A 22659-nucleotide genomic window follows, 5' to 3' on the forward strand; every position below is an offset into this window, starting at 1 on the left:
TATTTTAATTCATTTATGGCCAAATGTTGCCACAGCTCAATTTTGTCCTAGTCACTTTTACCACGTGGCTTTTTAAATTATTTTTTAATTAAAAAATTATAAAAAATTATTATTTTTAATTCCAACTCATTTACTTAAGTAGAAAAAAATTAAAAAATTTAATAAATCCCTAATTTAAATAAAATCCCTTAACTAAATAATTACCTAATCTAATAATAACAAAAAACATCAAACCCAACCAGAAATTAACAACTCCAAAAAAACTCATTCTTCTTCTTCTTCTTCCACCCAACAAACCCAGACAACCAGAGCCCTACCACCCCCAATCCACATGCAAATCTGAACTCAACCTCACCTCACCATAACTCTTGGAAGTAAATCCCAAGCACCTAAGCAAACCATGTCTATAAGGCAAAAACGTCTTCTTCCTTAACTCCTCTGATTGTGCTCTTTTTTTGGTAGGGGAGAATGAAATGGTGGACCATAACTTTTTGTTGTTCCTTCCTTCACTTTTACTCCTGAGAAAATCCTTCAAGAAAACTCACCTCTTTGAGCTTCTCCCAGCTGAAGAACACCTCGAAGAAGAAGCTGAAGCTGAATGAGTTTTCTCGAAACTCACTTCATCACCCACATTCTCCTCTTCCTCATCTTCTTCTTCTCCCTCGATTTTGTTGGTTCTTCCAGTCTCTGTCCATTGTAAATGCGTGTTTCTGAGAGGAGACAGAGATATGGTTCTTCTCCTTCTGTTCCTTCCTTATGTTCTTCACATAGGGTACAATTTGGGGATGGGGATGGATAGGGTTCAATTTGAGATGAATAGTTAAGATTAGGGATTTGTGATTATTAGATTAGGTTTTTATTTAGGTTAGGGATTATTAGATTAGGTTTTTATTTGAATTTAGGATTTTATTAAGTTTTTTTTATTTATGCTTAAATATATGAGTTGGAATTAAAAACTAAAATTTAATACTTTTTCTAATTTAAAAAAATTTAAAAAGCCACGTGGCATTGCTGACTAGCTAGGACAAAATTGAGCTCTGGCACACTTTGGCCTTAATTAAATTAAAAAAAAATTTCTAGGGACCCAATTTGATGTAAAATTTTTATAGGTCCTGGATTTGATTCCCTTTGTAATCTCAGGGCCTTTGGACCCTTTAAGCCTAAAATTAACAATCATTGAGCTCTTTTATCTTATTCAACTAGTATAAAACTAGACCCCTGCAATTGAGGTGGTGTATGAATGTAAAATAGTTGGGATGAGGTCCGTTGAACGTGTGACATAAATTTGAAGTACATCGTCAAGTGTGTGATATGAAGTGATTGTGCACAATCAATGAACGCACTGTCGGGGGTGCGTGTCAAAGTATTTTTGCTTTGAATGCATTACAAGGTGTTGAACATCAGGATCGTTCTCACAAGGACTTGATGAATTATTAATTGATATTAGAGTAAAACAAAAGCAAATAAAAGGGGGTTTGATTGATTTGATAGAAGGTAACAAAGCAATAATTAAAGAGATAGACAAAATAGTTAAAATGTTAGCCATCAAATTATAACATTCAAGTGCAACAAACTTTCATTGGTTACAAAAGATTAATTCTTCCTTATTAATTCCCTAATTCGTGAGAACTAATTAACGTAGCGAAAATTAATTCACAGTTTTCTAAACTAAGCGATTAAGAAACAGTTAGGAACTAACATGAACTAAGCGAACATGCATCAACTCTTATTTCTAAAACTACGGAATTAAGCAAACCCTAGATCAGAAACAGAGATGAAGAGGACTAATAAGAACGAATTTTCATGAAGAAGAGAACCTCAAGATTGCAAACACAAGAATATTAAAAATCCTAAGACTAACTAAGGAGTTTAGCAACTCATACTAGAAAATAGGGAAAGAGGGAGAGATTGGAGGTGGAGGTGAAGTTGTATGAGATGGTGATGAGGTGGTAAGGTGGTGAGGTGGTGTGTCTAACAAAAGCCTAAACCACACTTATTTATACTAATAAATAAACTTGTTCTCCAAGTAACAATCCTTGTTATCTAAATCTTCACAAAATCAGGCCCACATTAATGAGTAAGCTGCTTAACAATCAGGCATTCGCGGATCTCACAAGAAGTCTGAATCTTCAATCAAGGTAAACATGAGAATCATAGCTATTTAAGTCAGCTTTGCGGGCCTTCAATCGAATCCTAATTCGGAGTTCTGTAGCCCAAGATATGATCATTTTAGTGTAGATTGTTCCATACTCGCAGGATTTGCGGCAGCGAATTTGCAAGGCAATTCTAACCATGTTAGAAGCTTGTTCTCGAATTATTCTGAACATGAAAGTTTTAGGGCTTCGAGTTAGCTTTACAATGACATATTATTCGCCCTTTTTAAGTATTATTTGCTCCATATTCAACCAATTCTAGCAAAACAGTCACAGAAACTAAAAGTGTAGAATTAAGCACTTTTCTATGTATAATCCAAATAAGCACTAATGGTCAAAACATGGCTGACTCATAACAATTAAGCACAAAAATGTATTTAATGAATCTTAGAAAGACACACATAAAGTGCATCAATTATATGCTTATCAAATACCCCCCCACACTTAGCCTTTTGCACTCCTGGGCAAAACTTAACTTCAAAGAAGAATCAGAAAATCACTTTTGATAACAAGTACTTCCTAAAACATAAAAACTCAGCTCATACTTATCTTTGAGAAGTAGAAATTCAGGTTTATGAGCAAGAAAATAACCACTTCATTTTCACAGAGATTAGACAAACAAGAACTTCATCGCCTACATTCTAAGCCAACAAGAATTGCAAATTGAACATCAAAGTTGGATGCAAGTGTTATATACTCTCAACCCTCAAGTGTTTGGGCTTGCGTTTAATCATGCTTAAGCAACTGTCATCATCTCATGAAAACATGCATCTATCATAGGCTTGACAAGATTCTAACACACCAATTAAATTGAACAAATGCATACAAAGATCAAAGGACTTCTCAAGGTTGTAATGATGCCAAGGTCAAGGAAGGATTTATGAAAGATATTCAGAGTTAAAACCTTAGGAAAAATAAGAGAAATGGGGAATAATTCAAATTAAACTTACTCACAACCCCAAGAATTAACGCATTCTTCCTTTTCACAACTTTTTTTTTTTTTTTAACTTTCACTTCCTTTTCCTTCTGCAATGAGTACCTTCCTTCACTTTGTAACTTCTCCTCTTTTTTTCCTTTCTTTTTTTTTTGCATATTTTCCTTTTCAGCATTTCTATTTTTTTTCTTTCAACGTTTTTTTTCCAGCTTGCTTACAATTTATCCATAAGGAAGGTACCTCTTTTGAGAAACTTAGACCATACATTCAAATAATTCACCCCCACACTTATTGAATACTAATTCTCAAAACAATTCCAATGCTACATTCCCTAAGGTAAAGGATCATCATTGTTTTTCACTTAGGCTTGTAATGAGCTACAAAAGAATGGAGATATTAGACTCAAAGGGGCTAAAACAAAGGCTAAAACATGGAAGGTCAGCTTTGTAGGCCAGTAGCTTATTGAAAAAAGAATGCCTTATCACTTCAATGTATGCACATGAACAACAATTTCAGTTAGAATCAAGTCAAGTTCTGCAGTGCATATAAACATGAGGAAATCACACAAGAAAGAAGAGACTCATGGCAAAGATACTACCATTCAAGTGTTTTGTAACATCCCGATATGATGACTAGCCTCACGGTAACAACACGAGTCTTTTCAGTGCGCTTTGTCCTCACTCGCGCACTTCCCGGGAAAACTTCCCAGGAGGTCACCCATCACGATATTGCTCCAAGGCAAGCACACTTAACCATGGAGTTCTTATCAGTTGGGCTTCCGAAAAGAAGTTGCAACTTGTTGTTATGAGTAGTACCAATCAAATCTCTTATGCCCTCCTCAACTGTATAGTCCATCCCTATACAGTCTCGGAATACCTCTTGTTCGGGTGTGAGATCGGTTCATTCATGTGCCCCTCTGCCTAGAAGCCTGCCAGGAGCCGCTCCTTGTCCGTGCCTCACTGCACCGGCGATCACTCCCCGCCCTCGTCGGCCCCGGGCATCACATGTTTAGTCCAAAATCTCACAAGGTAGTCTCACATGGCAAGCATATAACACAATGAATCCAAAAAAATCAATTCTCAATGCAAATCATGATGGACATAAAATGCAAGCAACTTCATCCAAAAAGAGACTTAAAACTTAACATAAAAGTGGTTATATTGCTCACAAACTTAGCATCTCTAAAACTCATGGAGAAAAGTGTGAACTATTTTATTGAAAACAAGAAAAACAAAGCAAATAAATTAAAATAAAATTGCAAACTATCCTAACTGAGGTTCTACTACTCATAAATAAGATTCTCACCCCCACACTTAAATCACACATTGTCCTCAATGTGTGGCACAAATCATCAAACAATTTAGACAAGTGTAATAAAAAAGAAAGGTTAGGGAAAACCAGGGATCAAGGGAGCTGGCGAGACATGAAAACTGGTAATGCTCTGAAAATGCTATCACCTGGGTCCGATGGAGGCCTTGCATTAAGCGGAAGCTCATAGTCTTGAGGCACAACAACAACAATCCACATGTCAGGTGGCTTTAGAGGGATCTCATCTGCAACAATCTTAACAAACTCAAACTGTTCTCTAGCACCTTTAGCATGACTCATGACAATGTTCAGTTTGAGTGAAAACTTTTTCCAAGCATGTGTACCACCTGAAATAAGAGTAAATGAAAAATCAGAACATTCAACAATCAACTCTTTGTCTGGAGGCTTCGGTAGAGGTTTCAAAACATATTCCTCCATGGAAATTGATTGCTTGCAATCAACGGTCTCTCCAATAAGCACGACTTTTTCAAAAATGTCTAGATTAATTAAAAGCGACTTATGTGGAAAAATTGCTAATTTAGATCCACATTCTACATCCATCTTCTTAACTTCATCCCTTGCAAAACATTTCTTGAAGTCATCCAACAACTTATTTTCTTCTTCACTAGGATATATCTTCTCACTCTCATAAGTTCTCTCGGGAAAAGGAAGATGTATTTCTTGTTGGTTAGCTACATCATTAAAATCATCAAAATCAGAACATGTTGAACTATCAACACCAGCATCAAAAGTAGCATCGACTTCAAGCTCATTAACATCACTGAAACCATTAGTGTTAGCATCAAGATGAGTATCAACACAATGATTAACTTCATCATCAATTTCTGCATCAACTTTATACTGCAACTTGTGAGTGCGTGCAACTAGCAGCGTGTTCAATGAGGTAGCCATCTGTCCTAATTGACTAGTTAAATTATGAATGGTGACCTCTTGTCTTTGAATGGAAGATCTAGTTTCTTGCTGGAATTTGATGTTCTGGATCGCAAACTGCTTCACCAATTCTTCCAACGACGACTCCTTAGATGGTGGTGTAGAATTGTTTGCCTGTTGTTGAGACTGGTCCTGGTTTGCTTCAGATTGATTTGCCAATTCTTCCAAGAAAGGAGGTGGACAACTCCAAGGTTGATGAAATTCCTCTTGTGAATAGTAGCATTGTGGAGCATAAATAGGCTGTTGGAATTGCTCTTGTGGATGATAGCAAGCTTGATCACACCAACAATTTTCAAAATTCTCTTGTGGATAACATTGAGGTGACTCAAACTTTTGTTGATGGTTCTTGAGCAACATTTGTGTAAGAGAAAATATTAGCTCGTCGAGTCTGGCTTCTAGCTTATCAAGTTTAGCTTCCATCACTGCAAAAACTCCACAAACTAACACTTGTGTTCCGGTTTTTTTTTCACCTCAACAAAAAAACAAAAACGTTAGTGGAAAAGAAAAAACAAAAAAGCACGTTAGTAACAAAACAAAAACAAAAAAGTTCAACGTAATTAAAAAAAAACAAGAGAGAAATAAAAAAAAAAGGGTTTGAACGAAACCTGAAACAATAAAACAAAAAAAAAAGTTAAAAAAAAATCTAGTAATAATAATAAGTATAATAAAGAAGGGAAAGAAGATAGAAAAGATAGCAAAATAAAATAAAAGAGAGAAAAGATAGAGAAATAAGAATAGAAGCTAGTGATATAAAAATAGAAGATAGGAAAGAGAATTAGAAGATATGAGATATAGATGAAAGATATCAGATAGATATATAAGATATAGATACAAAATAAAACCACAAGTTACAATCTAATAAATCAAATCAAATCTAATCTAATAGTATATATGTTGGTCTTTGTTCCGGTCTAGAACATAGAATCAAGGCATGGTGCCTAGAGTGTGTGGAGTGTGATCGGAAATTTTAGAGAGATGAACTCTTAACTGTTTAGAGAGAGAAAATATAACTGAATTTCAATGTTGTTATTGCCAAATGAGCTAAGAGTCCCTTACATTGGTAACCGTCCCCTATTTATAGAGTTGGGGTTGGGCCTTCGTGCCTTTAATCTGTCTAAATGGGCCGGTTGGGCCTTGGGGTGCGAGGCCCAAAAGACCTGGGTCTATCCCGTGCTTAAGTGTGAGCATCCTGGGCGAGGGACCCTGGGGCTCGCCCAGTCCACAAGTCCACAAGACACCGAGCTCGAAGCATGAGAGCTGAGTGTGTCTTTAAACGGAAGAACCCAAGGCGAAGACCATAGAAGACTAAACAATGCCAAAACTTATCAGAATTAAAAAGCAATGGCCAACATGGCCGAGAGAGTAAAGTCAAAAATCTAAGTAAAAAATCTACGTATTTCAAACTTTTCGCTGCACCATCCATTCCTCAAGCAAATTGAGTCCACAAGCAGTCTCTCGGCGATGGCATCCGACCTGCTCGCCTCACCAGCCCTGCGCACGTGCCTTGAATCATGATATCTCGCCAAGTGTCATGCGTTCGCCACGCGTTGTGCCCTGAAGTGATGCCTAAGTCAGCAAATCTACTGAATCTCAACTGTCACTTTTGAAATGTCTTTTCAAATCTCAACGAACCCTGCCAACCCAAATTTCGACCGATAACCTTCCGTTATTGTACCTTCCTTTTAATGCGTTACGTCTAATTCTGACATTTTAGAATTCGAACCAATCGGCATCAACGGTTACAACTTTTCGCCTGACACGTTGCCTTCACTTTCTATCCTCTCATCCTTTAAGTTCTCTTTCCCACATTTCATCTCTTTCCTTGTTAACTATCTCCCCACTCGCTCCTGATTCCTGTGCCGGCCTCCTTTACTAATCCTGTGAATCTCTTGCTCCGCTTCCTGCTCTTCCTTCCACAATCCCTCCTCTGGTTAGTTCTTTTCTCTTCTCCTTCTCATTTTTTATGTTCTCCGCAGGGGCTCTGTCCTCTCTCGAGGAAATCAAGGCTCACCGCTTGGCAACCTTCGCCACTCTCCCCCCCTTATCACGGAGGCACCCAACCAAGAAATCCTTGACCAATCATCTGAACTGTCAACCAGCGAATCTATCTCTAACCTTTCCCATCAAATCGGTGGGTTTTGCTACTCCTCCTTGCTTAATGACCTCCTTCGCACCACCGGCTGCCAAGAACAAGACCGCCCTTGGCAGCACCGAGAGTTTAACGATCTCAGATACTCTCACTTTTTCTTTATCCATGAATACCTATTCCTTGATCTGAACATAAAACTTCCCTTCTCCCCTTTCCTCACCCTCATGTTGCGCAGCATCAATGTTTCCCCTTGCCAACTTCACCCCTGTTCCTGGGCCTACCTACGATGTTTCGAGATTCTTTGCCACATTGTTGGTGTAGCGCCTTCTCCTGCCCTTTTTTCCCTCCTTTTTGAGGTGGATCTTCAAAGATCTCAAGGTTGGGTCGTCTTGGCCCCTAGGCCCGGTCGAGAACGATTCACTCCTTATGGGGTACGCTCAGAATCTTATCTCGCTCGAAGATACTTCCGGATCGTTATCCATCCCGCCTACCCCTCGTTATTCACGGAGAGGGAAGGAAAAACCCTTTTCCCTCTTTACTGGACCTCATCCCCTCGATCTTTAAATGGCCCCCATACCATGTCACCTGCCCCCAGAGACAGTATTGCCCTGAAAACCTTACTCCAACTCCCGCTCCTGAATTGTGTTGACCTGCTTGATGCCCCCCCAGGATCTAAATTGCTTCCCCGATTAGGTCCTGATTTCTATATGTTTGTCGCTTACTTTCTTCTTTGCCTTTCCCCCTAATGATTGTTTTTCCTTTCCTTTTTCAGGTAGAACGATGAAGTTTTCTACTGCTGAATTGTTGAGTGCCTTTGTTCTCAGCAGCTCCAAGGCCTCTTCCTCTGCCCATGCCGGGGAGAAAAGACAGAGCTCACTGACTGACGAAGGTGCCCCAAAGAAGAGTAAGGCGAGCGAAGCGAATCCCTCCGTCATCTCCCCTGTTTCTGGCGAAGAAGGCATCATTCCCATCCCTTGTTCCTCCTTGGATGCGGGCAAGTCTCCTGCAGCCGATCACTAGGGCGAGGCGAACGCCTCTGCTACAGCTCACCCCTCGTCGTCTGGTGATCGCCCGAACTCTCCCACCAATGTTTTACCAACTCCTCCTTCTCCAAAGAATGTCGTTGTGGGGAAGGAAACCTCGCCCGATCGCCCAAAGGGCCCCTCTGGCGACTCCAACTGTGATCCATTTTCCTTCCTTCTCTCTCATCCATACCTTGAGAAGTTGAGGGAAGTTCCCAGCCAGAACCCGCAAGATGTGGCTCAGGAAGATGTGTCGAACCTTCTTCGCGCGGGTTGCCTGTTTGCCCAGGTAGCTTGGCAAGCTCGCCCCCTATCTGGCGCTGTTGAGCTTCGCCAGGAAGTAGAGACTCTGCGCGTCGCCAACCTTCGATTCGATGAAACTTCCTCCAACCTACGCCACCAGCTAGCTTCTGAGGCGGAGAAAACGTCAAAGATGCAGAAGCAACTTGCTGAAGCAAAACTGGCGCGGGCCGCGGCGGATGAGAAAGAAGAGCATCTGGAAGCCAAGATTGACGAACTCAAGCAGACCCTTGAAACTAAGGATGCCGCCCTCGCTGCTCAAGAGAAAAATCTTATCAGCAAGGAAGAAGAGATTGCCCAACTGCGCAAGGATTTATCGGACAGGCGCAAGGCTCTCGCCGACGCTCGTTCTTATCTAGAGTCCAAGTGCAAACTTCTGGCCGATAACAATGCTCGCCCATATTTCGGGGAGATTATCGGGATAAGAAGCTTATCCGCACACATCGCCAACGAGTGACGGCGAGCTGCGTCGGACTTTCCAGAGCAATCCCCAGACATCAAGGTCGTGTTGGGATTGCCACCTTCAGGGAATTTTTCCCACCGAGCCCTCGCCGCAATTCAGTGTGATTGAAATTGCTCGATACAATTTTTGTATTTTCAATCAGACGTGATAGTCAACAAACTCTCGAGATGGAGAACAATAACGTGTCTTTGTTTTTACCATTCAGGCACTTTCGGCCGACAATTTCTTTGAACAAAGTACAAAAGGATTTTCCCTCGCCAAGTCTACTGTCGATCTTTGCATCGGTTTCAGCGTTTTTTATTGACCTCGTTAGCTGTAGTAGTATTTTAGACTGGCAGCGTTCCACGATCTTGGCATCCGCTTCCCATCCAAGCTTTCCAGGTGATAAGCTCCCTTCCCCAGGACCTTCAAGATTCTGTATGGTCCCTCCCAGATTAGGCTCAACTTGTTTCCCGTGATCCCTGTTCGTTTCTTAAGCACCAAATCCCCTGCTTGCATCTCTCTTGGTCGCACCTTCGTGTCATACTTAGCCGCTGCTCGCTGTTTCATCGTCGCTTCCCTTAGGCGAGCTTCGTCGCGTGTCTCTGACAGCAGGTCCAGCTCCATCGCCATATTCGATGCATTCTCGCCCTCGAACTTTGGCGCTGTTTGCCATGAGCTGCTGTCGATTTCCACGGGGAGCATAGCATCCGCCCTGTATGTCATCCTGAACGGTGTTTCTCCCGTAGACGAATGCTGCGTCGTGTTATATGACCAAATCACGATCAAAAGTTCGTCCAACCAGGCCCCCTTGGCATCCGAGAGTCGGCGTTTCAATCCTCGCAAGATGACTTTGTTCGCTGACTCCGCCTGGCCGTTGGTCTGAGGGTGTTCCACCGACGAAAATCTCCTATGGATCCCCATTTCTCCACAAAATTCCTTGGTCTGATTGCTTGCAAATTGCGTCCCATTGTCCGAGACGATCGCCCTTGGCACTCGTAATCGGCACACAATCCTTTTCCAATAAAAACTTATTATCTTGGCTATCGTTATGCTTGCTAAAGGTTCAGCCTCTATCATCATGGCCAATTGCTCCGGCGGGGCTCTGGGTAAATCCGCGAATTGTTGACATTTCTCGCACTTCCTTACAAATTTCGCACAATCCTTTTTTATCGTGGGCCAATAAAAACCTTCCTTGAGGACTTTACCCGCCAGAGATCTTCCCCCGATGTGGCTCGCGCAAACCCCCTCGTGAACCTCCGTCATGACATCCTCATACTTTTCTGGAGGTAGGCACCTTAAGAGGGGCGAAGTGAATCCTCGCCGGAAAAGGATGCCATCGAGCAACGTGTAATGCCCTGCTTCTCTCCTTTGAGCCTTTGAGTATTTTATCACATTGCCTGGCTCACCCGCCAAGATATCAATGATGGGGTTCATCCAAGTTGCCTGGCGATCTACTGAGGCCACTAGTTCTCCCTCTATGCTGGGGTTGGTGAGTGTTTCCTGAATCACGCTTCGGTTATTCCCGGGTTTTCTGGTGCTAGCCAACTTAGCTAGGGCATCAGCCCTTTGATTTTGTGTCCTCGGCACGTACTCGACCACAATCTCCTTTATTCGACTCATAAGCGATCGTACGCGCTCTAGATACTTTATCAAAGCCGGTTCTTTGACCTGAAGCTCCCCATTAACCTGATTTGCCACTAACAACAAGTCCGTCCTTACCAACAAACTGTCAATTTGCACCTCGATCGCCAGCTTTAGTCCTGCAATTAGAGCTTCATATTCCGCTTGGTTGTTACTGGCCTTGAACTGGAATCTGAGAGATTGCTCCAACACCAGTTCTCCCGGCCCCTACAGTGTGACTCCGACTCCACTTCCGTTGTCATTCGACGAACCATCGACGAACAACGTCCATTGTGTGTTTACTCTTTCTCCTTCCTTGGGTGTCAATTCTACCACAAAATCTGCCAAGGTCTGCACCCCAACTCTCCCCCTTTTATCATACTGCAATCCATACTCTGGCAGCTCCACTGACCATGCGACGAGCCTTCCTGACAAATCTGGTTTCTGCAATACCTGTCTCAAAGGAAGGTCAGTTCTCAGCTGTACCTGAAAACTTTGAAAGTAGGGTCGCATACGTCTGGCGGTGACAAGGACGGCGAGCGCCTCCTTTTCTATCTTTTGATACCTCATTTCGGCCCCCTGAAACGTGTGGCTCACAAAGTAAACTATTTTCTGTTCCCCGTCTACCTCCTGAAGGATTACCGAGCTGATCGCGTGATCTCCCACGGAGAAGTACAAATGCAAGGGAAGACCTTGGACGAGTTTCGAAGGGACAGGTGGTGCTGACAACATTTCCTTGAGGCGAGTAAAAGCTTCTTCACATTCTGGACTCCACTCGAATGTTGCGTTCTTCTTAAGGCATTTGAAAAACGGAGTTGACTTATCACCCGAATGAGGCAGAAATCGAGACAAAGCTGCGATTCGCCCGGTTAGCCGCTGCACCTCTTTCACATTGCTTGGGCTCTTCATCTCCCGTATCGCCTTGCACTTGTCCGGATTAATCTCAATCCCTCTTGACGTAATCATGAAGCCTAAAAATTTACCCCCTTGTATTCCGAAAGAACATTTCTCCGGATTGAGCCTCATGTCGTGCTTCCGGATTTTGCCAAAGGCTTCCGATAGGTCCTCGTGGTGAGTTGACCCCAGAACTGACTTAACGATCATGTCATCGACGTACACTTCCATATTCCTTCCTACTTGCCCCTCAAACACCCTGTCCATCAGTCGCTGATATGTCGCCCTCGCGTTTTTCAACCCAAAAGGCGTGGTCTGATAACAGTAATTTACCCTTGCGGTCATGAAAGCCATTTTTTCTTCGTTAGATGGATGTATTTTGATTTGATGGTACCCCGAGTATGCATCCATTAAACTCAGAAGTTCATTCCCGGAGGCTCCATCCACTAGTTTATCTAGGCTAGGTAGAGGGTAGGAATCCTTCGGACATGCCTTATTTAGGTCCGTGTAATCCACACACATTTGCCATTTCTCGTTTGCTTTTTTGACCATTACCACGTTCGCCAATGTAAGACCCAAGTTTTTAAGCTTAGAATAAGTGGAAGAGATTTCCATTTATGATTAGGCTTGACGTATCGTGAAGGAAAAAACCTGAACAAGAGTTTATCGAATGGAATAAATTTATGAAGGAGAAAGTTCAGGAAAAGTCTAAGGATTGTATCAAAGTCGATAAAAGGTATAGCACGATCGATACACGCTTAAACCTAGGTCAGAAACCCTAGTATATAGCTAGTTTTCACTTAAAGTCACGATCGAAATTAATTCCAAAAATCTTCAGAGAAATGTTAGAATTTCTCTTAATCCATATATAACAATCGTTTCAAGGCGAAACTCTAGAATGTACGAACGACCGATTCCAATCATCGGAAGTTTGCCGAAACTAAAACCCTGATAGTTCAATACCCTAGAATCAACCGACGATGAAGACTTTTTCTATTCAGAGCTTCAAATGAAGATTCTACACGCGTACACCCATTTCTCTTGATGATTTCAATCTTTCTTCAGAAGGAAGTTTTCTATTCCGACATTCAATGCAAAAAGTAACTTATCGGGTAAAATAGTTTTACACCGACTTTGCATTAGTCACCTAAAATACAAGGAGACCTCTTTTAAGTTTTGGATTTCTGTTGCCAAAACCTATCTTAGAATTCACGGAGAATGAAGCCGGAAAAATCAGATTCGCGAAACTTTCATTTTCCTGCGTTTTTCCAACCTCTATATATAGCCAAGAAAGGAGAAAAAATGGCAAAAACTTCACCATTTTCTCTCCAAACCCGCGAGCTTCACCAAAGAGGAAGGAGGAAGAGTTTTTCTTCATTTCTTTCTTGATCGTTGATTCAACAGTTGCTGCTTGAAGGTATCGAGGTATAGTCGCTAATCCTTACCTCTGATCGTCTTTTCCATAGCTTTTCTCTATGTCTTTCTGTGCTCATAGTTTTGAGGTTTTTGCAAAACTATCCTGAATACTTCATTTTTTATTCTAAACATCTTCCCTACGTTCTCTTGAGTATGTTTAGCTAATAATACTGCGTCGATTCTCGAAAAACTACCGTCGAGTTTCAATTCTGCTTAAAATACCCATTTTGGGGCAAAGCTTCGTCCTTTGGGCTGAAAACTATCGCCTTAGCTTAGTGCTAGTAGGATTAGTAGTCATAAACGTCGTTGGTGACGTCCCCATCCAATTTGCTTTTCGAAATTTCAGTTTTGAAATTCTGAGCTAAAATATTGACCAAAATACCCCTGCGACAGTTTTTGATCCGATAATTTTTCCGAGTTTAGAATACCCTTAGTTATGGCTAATAATAACCTAGTAACCAAGTTTGATCGAAGAAAAATCGAACCACCTAATTACCTAAAGTGGCCGAGCACCCTAAGGGGGGAGGAGGAAAATTTCTTTTTCAAAAACTTGTCCTTTCGCGCTAGATTATCGTACCTCGGAGTATATACTACTTCGTGTAACCTTAGTGAGTATTGATAGCTTAGTTTCCGATAGATTTTGATCGAATTCTGTGGTTTTACTTTAAAGGTTCATTTGAAGAGTTTCCCGAGGAACAAGGCTTTGCTTGTGAAGAAGAGTTAGAGGACAACCCTGGAGAATCTTCAGGTGAGGGCTTCTCACTGAATCCTTAGTTAATGCTTAAGGTCGATGCTTTCGACATTGATTTACTGTTTATGCACTTGTTTGTGCTTGACTGGAAAAATGCTTTCTGAGGCTTCGGCTGACAATGTAGATGATTCATCTACTGAATGTTTTTGAGATTGAATTACATGGTACGTGCTAAGTGGGTAATCTAGGATGTGTGATGCATGCTTTATATGTTAAGTGCTACGTGGTTATTTTAGAATATGTTGATATATGACATGTTGGTTGATTGTGCTGATTTAATTATGCCTTTTCAATGAAATATGTGATTCTGAGTAGTGAGAATAGCGGGCAGGTCATGCCGATTTTATTTTGAGATTTTGGGGAAAGTTTGATAGGACGAATGAGATTCGGGCCTTGTTATGGTTTTTCATGGATCGAGACATTCTCTGGAGTCATTTGGGGATTAGGAGATCCCGAGAACTTATAAGATTTGTGATAAGACTAAAAGGATATTATTTTGTAAAGAAAACTCATAAGACATTAAACAACCTCTAAATCTTCAAATAATGATAACAAACTCGAAAGGAAGCGTAGGATGCAAATCTTAGTTTTGGAAAACGAGAAGTGTCGTCGGATCCAAGTGTTGAGAAAATTTGTAAGTTATGAGTATGTTGATACTCCTTCGCTCTTTGAGCAGTTTGTTTAGCCATCCAAGGGATGTGCCGAGAAGCTTCACTGAGGCGTGAGACCTTGTGGAAAGCATGGATCTTCACTGAGGCGTGAGACCTCGTGAACAGCATGAAGCTTCACTGAGGCGTGAGACCTTGTGAATGCGTGATACTTCACTGAGGCGTGAGACCTTGTGGAAAGCATGGATCTTCACTGAGGCGTGAGACCTCGTGAACAGCCTGAAACTTCACTGAAGCGTGAGACTTCGTGCAAGTGTGTAAATTCACTGAGGCGTGAGACCTCGTGAGAGCATAAAACTTCACTGAAGCGTGAGACTTCGTGATTATGTAAGACTCCACTGTAGCGTGAGACTTCGTGAGAGCATTGATGACTCGAAGAGTTATTGTGAGTGGTTGCACTCATTTTACGATTAATTGTATTTTGTCGCAGAATCGACTTTTACCTTAGGGTATTCTTTATAGAGACATTAAGTTTGCTAGAACACGTGGCGACGTGTCGAGTGAGGTCGGAGACGTTGTTTGGCTAATCACATTGCATTCATGCACACATAGGAGGTTAATACACGGCGTGATACCGGACCTCGGTGGATTCCAAAATTGTCATAAGACCCGGATTTCCGCGAAAGAGCGCTATTAGGCGACTCTTAGTAGCAGACCGAAATGGCAGACCTTCGGGTTTACTGCTGATCTGGCTACCTTTGTGTGATGTAAGAGGCACGCGGGCAGAAATGGTCCCACCGTTGCTGGTGCTAGGATTGATCTGTTGATGTCCATCCGTTTCCGGAATGCATTTGGTTAACTGGGTTAACCGCCATCTGCATTTCATGCAGCATGCATACTGACTTAGTTGTTGAGTGTGGTTGATAATTGTTAATCCTTTTTGATGCATGCTAATTGTTATTATCGTCTTTTATATTTATTGTGAAATATGCAACTCTAGGATGTTATCCCTAGCTATAAGCCTAAGTGGCTATTCTATTATCTGTATCTATCGGTGCTATTATTTACATAATTCTTTGGAGTTGACCCTCGCGTCTTCTGTGTGTGATTTGGCGGACTACGCCCTTTGTCAGATGTCTTTGGCGGGCTGGTTCACGACGGTTCACCCTTCGGGGGTAACTAGGGTTGATGATATGATTTGGGAACACAAAGGATCGTCTTGAAAACCGGGGACAAAAGATAGGAACTTGACCCTAACCGCGACCTGCCGGTAGAACCAAAGTTATCAAAGATAAAGGGAACTTGACCCTAACCGCGACCTGCCGGTAGAACCAAAGTTATCAAGTTTAGTTCTTAACCCAAGAACAAATGGGAAGCTCTCACAATATGAGAAAACTCAATATCATTCAGATTCAAAAACTGCTTTGTTCCATACATTGAGTCCCTATTTATAGGCTAAGTGGGATGCTACTCTTTCCAATAAGTAATAATGCTCCCACTAACATTTAATAGACTCCACTAGAGATTTATAGCTCCACTAGCATTGGAAACTTGAGTAAAAGCCCACAATTCCTAAAGATGAGTCAAAGGCTCATAAAAGACATTAAAAACCAACTAGGGGGAATACAAAATGTCATCAGAAAATTCACCCCTATATTAAATACGAAAATTCAAGAAAATAACTAAAATGGACTTATTTACTAAATATTAATGTCCATGAGTGCATCTTGAACATGCAGATTGGGTTCTTGGAAATTATGCCTTCAAGTTGGGTCCAAGTCATCATCATTCTTGAGTTCAAGGAAATTGACCCACTTTGGAGTTGCTTCTAATTTATTCTGATCTTCTTTTCCCTTGAGCTCCAAAATCAGTCCTTGCAAAGCTTGCTTCATTCTTTTGGTCTTGGACCTTGTCATTGGACCTCCTATTTCCTGCAAAGGGTCTTTGTCTGGGCTGGACCGATCCTCATCATTCCCTCCCTCTTCGAAAGGATTTGTCCTCGAATCAAACCCATCACCTACATCAAACAAAGTTAGATCAGCCACATTAAAAGTAGAACTTATAGTTCCATATTCATTTGGCAAATCCAGCTTGTAGGCGTTGTCATTGATCTTTTCTAATACTTGGAAAGGTCCATCTCCCCTTGGGTGCAATTTGGATTTTCTTTGAGTTGGAAATCTTTCTTTCCGCATATGAACCCAAACCCAATCTCCGGGTTCAAAAGTAATGCGAACACGCCCCTTATTAGCTTGCTTTGCATACTGCTCATTCCTTTTCTCAATGTTTGCTCTAACCTTGGCATGCAACTCCCTGACAAAATCTGCCTTTTTGTTTCCATCAAAATTAGCAAATTCATTAGTAGGTAAAGGTAAGATATCCAATGGAGTCAAAGGGTTAAAGTCATACACAACTTCAAACGGAGAGTAAGAAGTAGTAGAATGCACAGCTCTATTATATGCAAACTCAACATGTGGCAAACATTTTTCCCACTGTTTTAAATTCTTTTGAATGATTGCACGCAGCAAGGTAGTAAGTGTTCTATTCACAACCTCAGTTTGCCCATCCGTTTGTGGATGTGCAGTTGTAGAAAACAGAAGCTTAGTTCCTAACTTACTCCATAAAGTTCTCCAAAAATGACTTAAGAATTTCACATCTCTGTCACTTACTATTGTCCTTGGTAATCCATGCAAACGCATAACCTCTTTAAAGAACAAATCAGCAATATGTGTGGCATCATTTGTTTTGGAGCATGCAATGAAATGTGCCATTTTGCTAAACCTATCAACAACCACAAATATGCTGTCCTTCCCACCCTGTGATTTAGGAAAACCTAAGACAAAATCCATTGAGATATCAGCCCAAGGTTGATTAGGAACAGGCAAAGGTGTATAGAAACCATGGGGCATCACTTTAGATTTGGCTTGCTTACATGTTATGCATTTTTCACAAACAGATTGCACATCATGTTTCATTTTAGGCCAATAAAAATGCTCTTTCAAAATTTCTAAAGTCTTTTGAACCCCAAAATGTCTCATTAATCCACCACCATGAGTTTCCCTAACAAGCATTTCACGCAAAGAACAAACAGGAACACACAATTTATCTTTCCTAAACAAGAAACCTTCATGTTTATAATAGTCCCCAAAAGCATGCTTAGAACAAGAATCCCATAACTGTCCAAAATCAAAGTCATTGGCATACAAGTCCTTGATATGCTCAAACCCAAGTAGTTTTGTTTGCAATGAAGTAAGCAATGCATACCTTCTAGACAAGGCATCAGCCACAATGTTTTCCTTACCATTCTTGTACTTGATCACGTAAGGAAACATCTCAATGAACTCCAACCACTTGGCATGTCTTTTTTGAAGCTTTCCTTGAGAACTTAGAAACTTCAAGCTTTGATGGTCAGAATGGATGACAAACTCTCTTGGCCACAAATAATGCTGCCAATTTTGCAAAGTTCTTACCAATGCATAAAGCTCCTTGTCATATGTGGGATAATTCAACGCTGCTCCACTAAGCTTCTCACTAAAATATGCAATCGGTTTGGAATCCTGCATCAAAACAACACCTATTCCAACACCAGAAGCATCACATTCAATTTCAAAAGCTTTATCAAAATTAGGCAAACAAAGCAAAGGTGCATTGGTCAGCTTATCTTTCAAAGAATTAAAAGCATATTCATGCACATCATCCCACTTGAAAGTCACATTCTTTTTAACAAGTTCATTCAAAGGTGCAGCAATGGAACTAAAGTTCCTCACAAACCTTCGATAAAAACTTGCTAAACCATGAAAACTTCTTACCTCATTAGCATTCTTAGGTGTAGGCCATTCTCTAATTGCCTTGACCTTCTCTTCATCAACAGAAACTCCTTTAGAACTTACAACAAAACCCAAAAATACAACAGATTCCATGCCAAAAGAACACTTTTGAAGGTTGGCATACAACTTGTTCTCTTTTAAAACACCAAACACAGCATGTAAATGTTCAACATGTTCATCTAGGGATTTGCTGTAAATTAAAATGTCATCAAAGTAGACTACAACAAATTTCCCAATGAAAGAACGCAAAACATGGTTCATTAATCTCATGAATGTGCTGGGTGCATTTGTTAAGCCAAATGGCATCACTAACCACTCATATAAACCATATTTGGTTTTAAAAGCAGTTTTCCATTCATCACCTTCCTTCATGCGAATTTGATGGTATCCACTTTTCAAATCAATTTTAGAAAACACACAAGAACCATGCAATTCATCAAGCATATCATCTAATCTAGGGATAGGATATCTATACTTTACAGTGATTTTGTTTATGGCTCGGCAATCAACACACATGCGCCATGTTCCATCTTTCTTCGGAACTAAGATCACGGGAACAGAACAAGGACTGAGGCTCTCCCTCACAAATCCCTTTTGCAACAACTCATCCACTTGCTTTTGAATTTCCTTTGCTTCCTCGGGACTCGTCCTATAAGCTGGCTTGTTTGGAAGTGAGGAACCAGGAATAAAGTCAATTTGATGCTCAATACCTCTTAAAGGAGGCAATCCTTGTGGTACTTCTTCTGGAAAAATTTCAGCAAACTCCTGCAACAATGAATTAATAGCACTAGGCAAAGAAGAGTTAAGATTGTTAGTGAAATAAACATCTTTGTACATGAGTACAAGCAATTTCTCCCTTGCTAACAATGCACTCTCAACATCTCTTTTCTTGGCAAATGCACTTACTCTCTTATTTTTCTCTTCACTGCACTCATGTTTTTCTTTTTCTTTCTTTTTCTCATTTTCATTTTTTCTTACTTTTTCTCTCTTTTTCTTGAATGCTCACTTTTTCTTCTCTCAACTTACACTCTTTTGCGATTCTAATTTGATCAGCATATGCTTCAGCAGGTTTGAGAGGTGTCAACACAATGGTGCGATTGTTCATGGTAAAGGTATAGGTATTTTTGTACCCATTATGATCAACATTTCTATCAGATTGCCATGGCCGCCCAAGAAGCAAGTGGCCCACATGCATAGGCACAACATCACAAAGAACCTCATCTTTGTATTTTCCAATGGAAAATGATACCAAAACCTGCTTAGTCACCCTTATGTCTCTACAATCATTGAGCCACTGAAGTCTATATGGATTAGGATGCTTTTTGGTTGGCAAGTTCAGTTTCTCGACCATCAAGGTGCTAGCAACATTAGTACAACTTCCACTGTCAATAACCATGCTACATACCTTTTCATTAATGAGGCACCTAGTATGGAAAATTTTATCACGTTGCTCCGCATCTTCATCTTCCTTAGGCTGTATGCTAAGAGCACGCCTAGTAACAAGCAAATTTCCATGCACGGGTTCAGCCACTTCAACATCACTACAATCTTCTAACAGAGGCATTTCATCATCACTTGAGCTCACACTCTCTATGTCTCCATTATCCAGCAAAATCATTGCTCTTTTGTTTGGACACTCAGAAGCAATATGCCCAATTCCTTGGCATCTTAAACATTTTATATCATGTGATCGTGAAGAAGAATTAGTTTCAGATTTACCTTTAGAGGATGCCATAGTAGACTTGGCCTTCACATTTTCTTTAGGATGGGAAATGGCTTTATTATTCTTCCAATTTGACTTCCAAGAAGTGCTTGAGGATGATGAGAATTTGGAGGAGGTTTTGGACTTCAATTGCTTTTCCACCTGAACTGCTTTGTGCAACAAATCCTCCATCTCCACATAATATTGTAATTCCACCACATCAGAAATCTCCTTCTTTAAACCTCCAATAAACCTTGCCATAGTGGCTTCACGGTCTTCTTCTATATTGGCTCTCATCATAGCTATCTCCATCTCCTTGTAATAATCCTCCACACTCATAGAACCTTGGGTCAGACTTTGCAATTTTCGGTGCAAGTCTCTATGGTAATGGCTGGGGACAAATCTTCTTCTCATGACAGCCTTCATTTCTTCCCATGAGCGAATGGGTCTCTCTCCATTTCTGCGCCTGTTTATCACAAATTGATCCCACCAAATACTAGCATAATCAGAAAATTCAACAACTGCCAATTTTACCTTTTTCTCCTCTGGATAATGATGGCAATCAAACACATGCTCCACCTTTCTCTCCCACTCCAAGTACAGTTCACGATCATTCTTTCCTTGAAATGTAGGGATGGTCATTTTGATACTATTCAAGTTATTGTCACTTCTTCTTCTTTCATGAGATCTTCCATCTGAATACTCCTCCTCGTCTTCCTCTTCATTGTTTCGCCTAGGAGGGGACCTAGACCTTGATGCTAAATCATCAAACCTTCTATTTAAGGCTGTGAATTGTTCTGTAACAGCTTTCACAAACAGCTTGAGATCAAATGCTCCTTCTTCGTCTCCACTCATGATTATGTGCTGCCAAAAAACACAGTTAGTAATAAAATTCTCACTCACACAATCTCACGTGTTTACACTCAAAATGTTTCAATCACTCGTGTTTCTCTCAATCTTTCGCTTTTTTTTTTCCTCTAATGATCTCACAACTCTTGCCTTTTACCACTCAGCTTCACCTTATGAGCTCTTAAATTAAGAACTTTAGGATGGTTCTACACAACAAGGAACAGCTAGAGTATGAAGATGATAACTTCAGCGATTTAAGGAAATGAGAGATTAGGAAGGACACACTAATTTTTTTTTTTAAGATAAATAGAAAACGAGAACAATGGCTGAGGTTTTTTTTTTTTCTTTTTGATTGCTGGAAAGAAACACAATTAAATTCTTCAGGTCACAACTCTTTGTTTTTTTCCTTTTTTTTTTGTAATACTTCTTTTTTTTTCTTTTTTTTGTGCTTTTGGACCTGAACACTTCTTTTCTTTTCTTTTTTTTTTGCACTTTTTTTCCAGCAGAATGCAAATCACAAAAGACAAAAAGAATGAAGGAACACACGAAAACTTCAAAAAAAGATGATGAGAAGACAAAGGAAAGGATAATATGATTAGGCTGTTTTTTTTTTATATAGAATGAGAACAACAAAAAAAACGAAAAATAAAAACAAAATGGAGAAAAGAAACCTGGTTTTCAAGAGCCTAAGCTCTGGTACCAAATGATACCAAATGATATGATTTGGGAACACAAAGGATCGTCTTGAAAACCGGGGACAAAAGATAGGAACTTGACCCTAACCGCGACCTGCCGGTAGAACCAAAGTTATCAAAGATAAAGGGGAACTTGACCCTAACCGCGACCTGCTGGTAGAACCAAAGTTATCAAGTTTAGTTCTTAACCCAAGAACAAATGGGAAGCTCTCACAATATGAGAAAACTCAATATCATTCAGATTCAAAAACTGCTTTGTTCCATACATTGAGTCCCTATTTATAGGCTAAGTGGGATGCTACTCTTTCCAATAAGTAATAATGCTCCCACTAACATTTAATAGACTCCACTAGAGATTTATAGCTCCACTAGCATTGGAAACTTGAGTAAAAGCCCACTATTCCTAAAGATGAGTCAAAGGCTCATAAAAGACATTAAAAACCAACTAGGGGGAATACAAAATGTCATCAGAAAATTCACCCCTATATTAAATACGAAAATTCAAGAAAATAACTAAAATGGACTTATTTACTAAATATTAATGTCCATAAGTGCATCTTGAACATGCAGATTGGGTTCTTGGAAATTATGCCTTCAAGTTGGGTCCAAGTCATCATCATTCTTGAGTTCAAGGAAATTGACCCACTTTGGAGTTGCTTCTAATTTATTCTGATCTTCTTTTCCCTTGAGCTCCAAAATCAGTCCTTGCAAAGCTTGCTTCATTCTTTTGGTCTTGGACCTTGTCATTGGACCTCCTATTTCCAGCAAAGGGTCTTTGTCTGGGCTGGACCGATCCTCATGAGTTGAGATGCTGGAACAGGAGCGCATCGCGGTCGCGAGAGGAGGACGGATGGTGTACTTAGACTAGGTCGTTCTGAATTCAGATTCGGACGACGATCATGCTAGCATGTAGGTTTTAGTGCTGGTGTGAGTTCCTCGAGATGGGATTAGTGTAGGAGTAGAGTCTTAGCTCTGACCGTTATGTTTTCTTTTGGGAACAGGGTAGTTTCCCGCCGATAGCTTTTTGTGTGGTTTCTCTACGGGAATCACAGAGAGTTGGTTGGGCTAGGAGGTCTTGTTTTAGGCCATCTGGGCTGA

General features: G+C 40.6%; 1 protein-coding gene across 1 annotated transcript; it reads right to left on the reverse strand.

Moving 5' to 3' along the window:
• Positions 1 to 9529: 9529 nt before the first annotated feature.
• Positions 9530 to 21188, reverse strand: LOC130744323 (uncharacterized). Its single transcript, XM_057596514.1, has 5 exons — positions 19352 to 21188; positions 18928 to 19266; positions 16513 to 18849; positions 11156 to 12031; positions 9530 to 11050 (listed from the first exon to the last, which is right to left on the reverse strand). The coding sequence occupies exons 1-5, from the start codon at positions 20870 to 20872 to the stop codon at positions 9530 to 9532; spliced, it is 6594 nt and encodes a 2197-aa protein (XP_057452497.1). The 5' UTR covers positions 20873 to 21188.
• Between the last annotated feature and the right edge of the window lie 1471 nt (positions 21189 to 22659).

The sequence above is a fragment of the Lotus japonicus genome, chromosome 3 (assembly GCF_012489685.1).
Source record: "Lotus japonicus ecotype B-129 chromosome 3, LjGifu_v1.2".
Classification (NCBI taxonomy): Eukaryota; Viridiplantae; Streptophyta; class Magnoliopsida; order Fabales; family Fabaceae; genus Lotus; species Lotus japonicus.

Bases quoted from the DNA above. Each gene is read 5' to 3' on its own strand.
- LOC130744323 (XM_057596514.1), bottom strand. From the start codon at position 20,872: ATGAGTGGAGACGAAGAAGGAGCATTTGATCTCAAGCTGTTTGTGAAA. The intron at 19,267-19,351 runs GCAAAAGAGTGT...AATGAGAAAAAG, and splicing joins ATGCTGATCAAATTAGAATC to AAAGAAAAAGAAAAACATGA. The intron at 18,850-18,927 runs GTGGATGAGTTG...TTAGTTCCGAAG, and splicing joins CAAAGGAAATTCAAAAGCAA to AAAGATGGAACATGGCGCAT.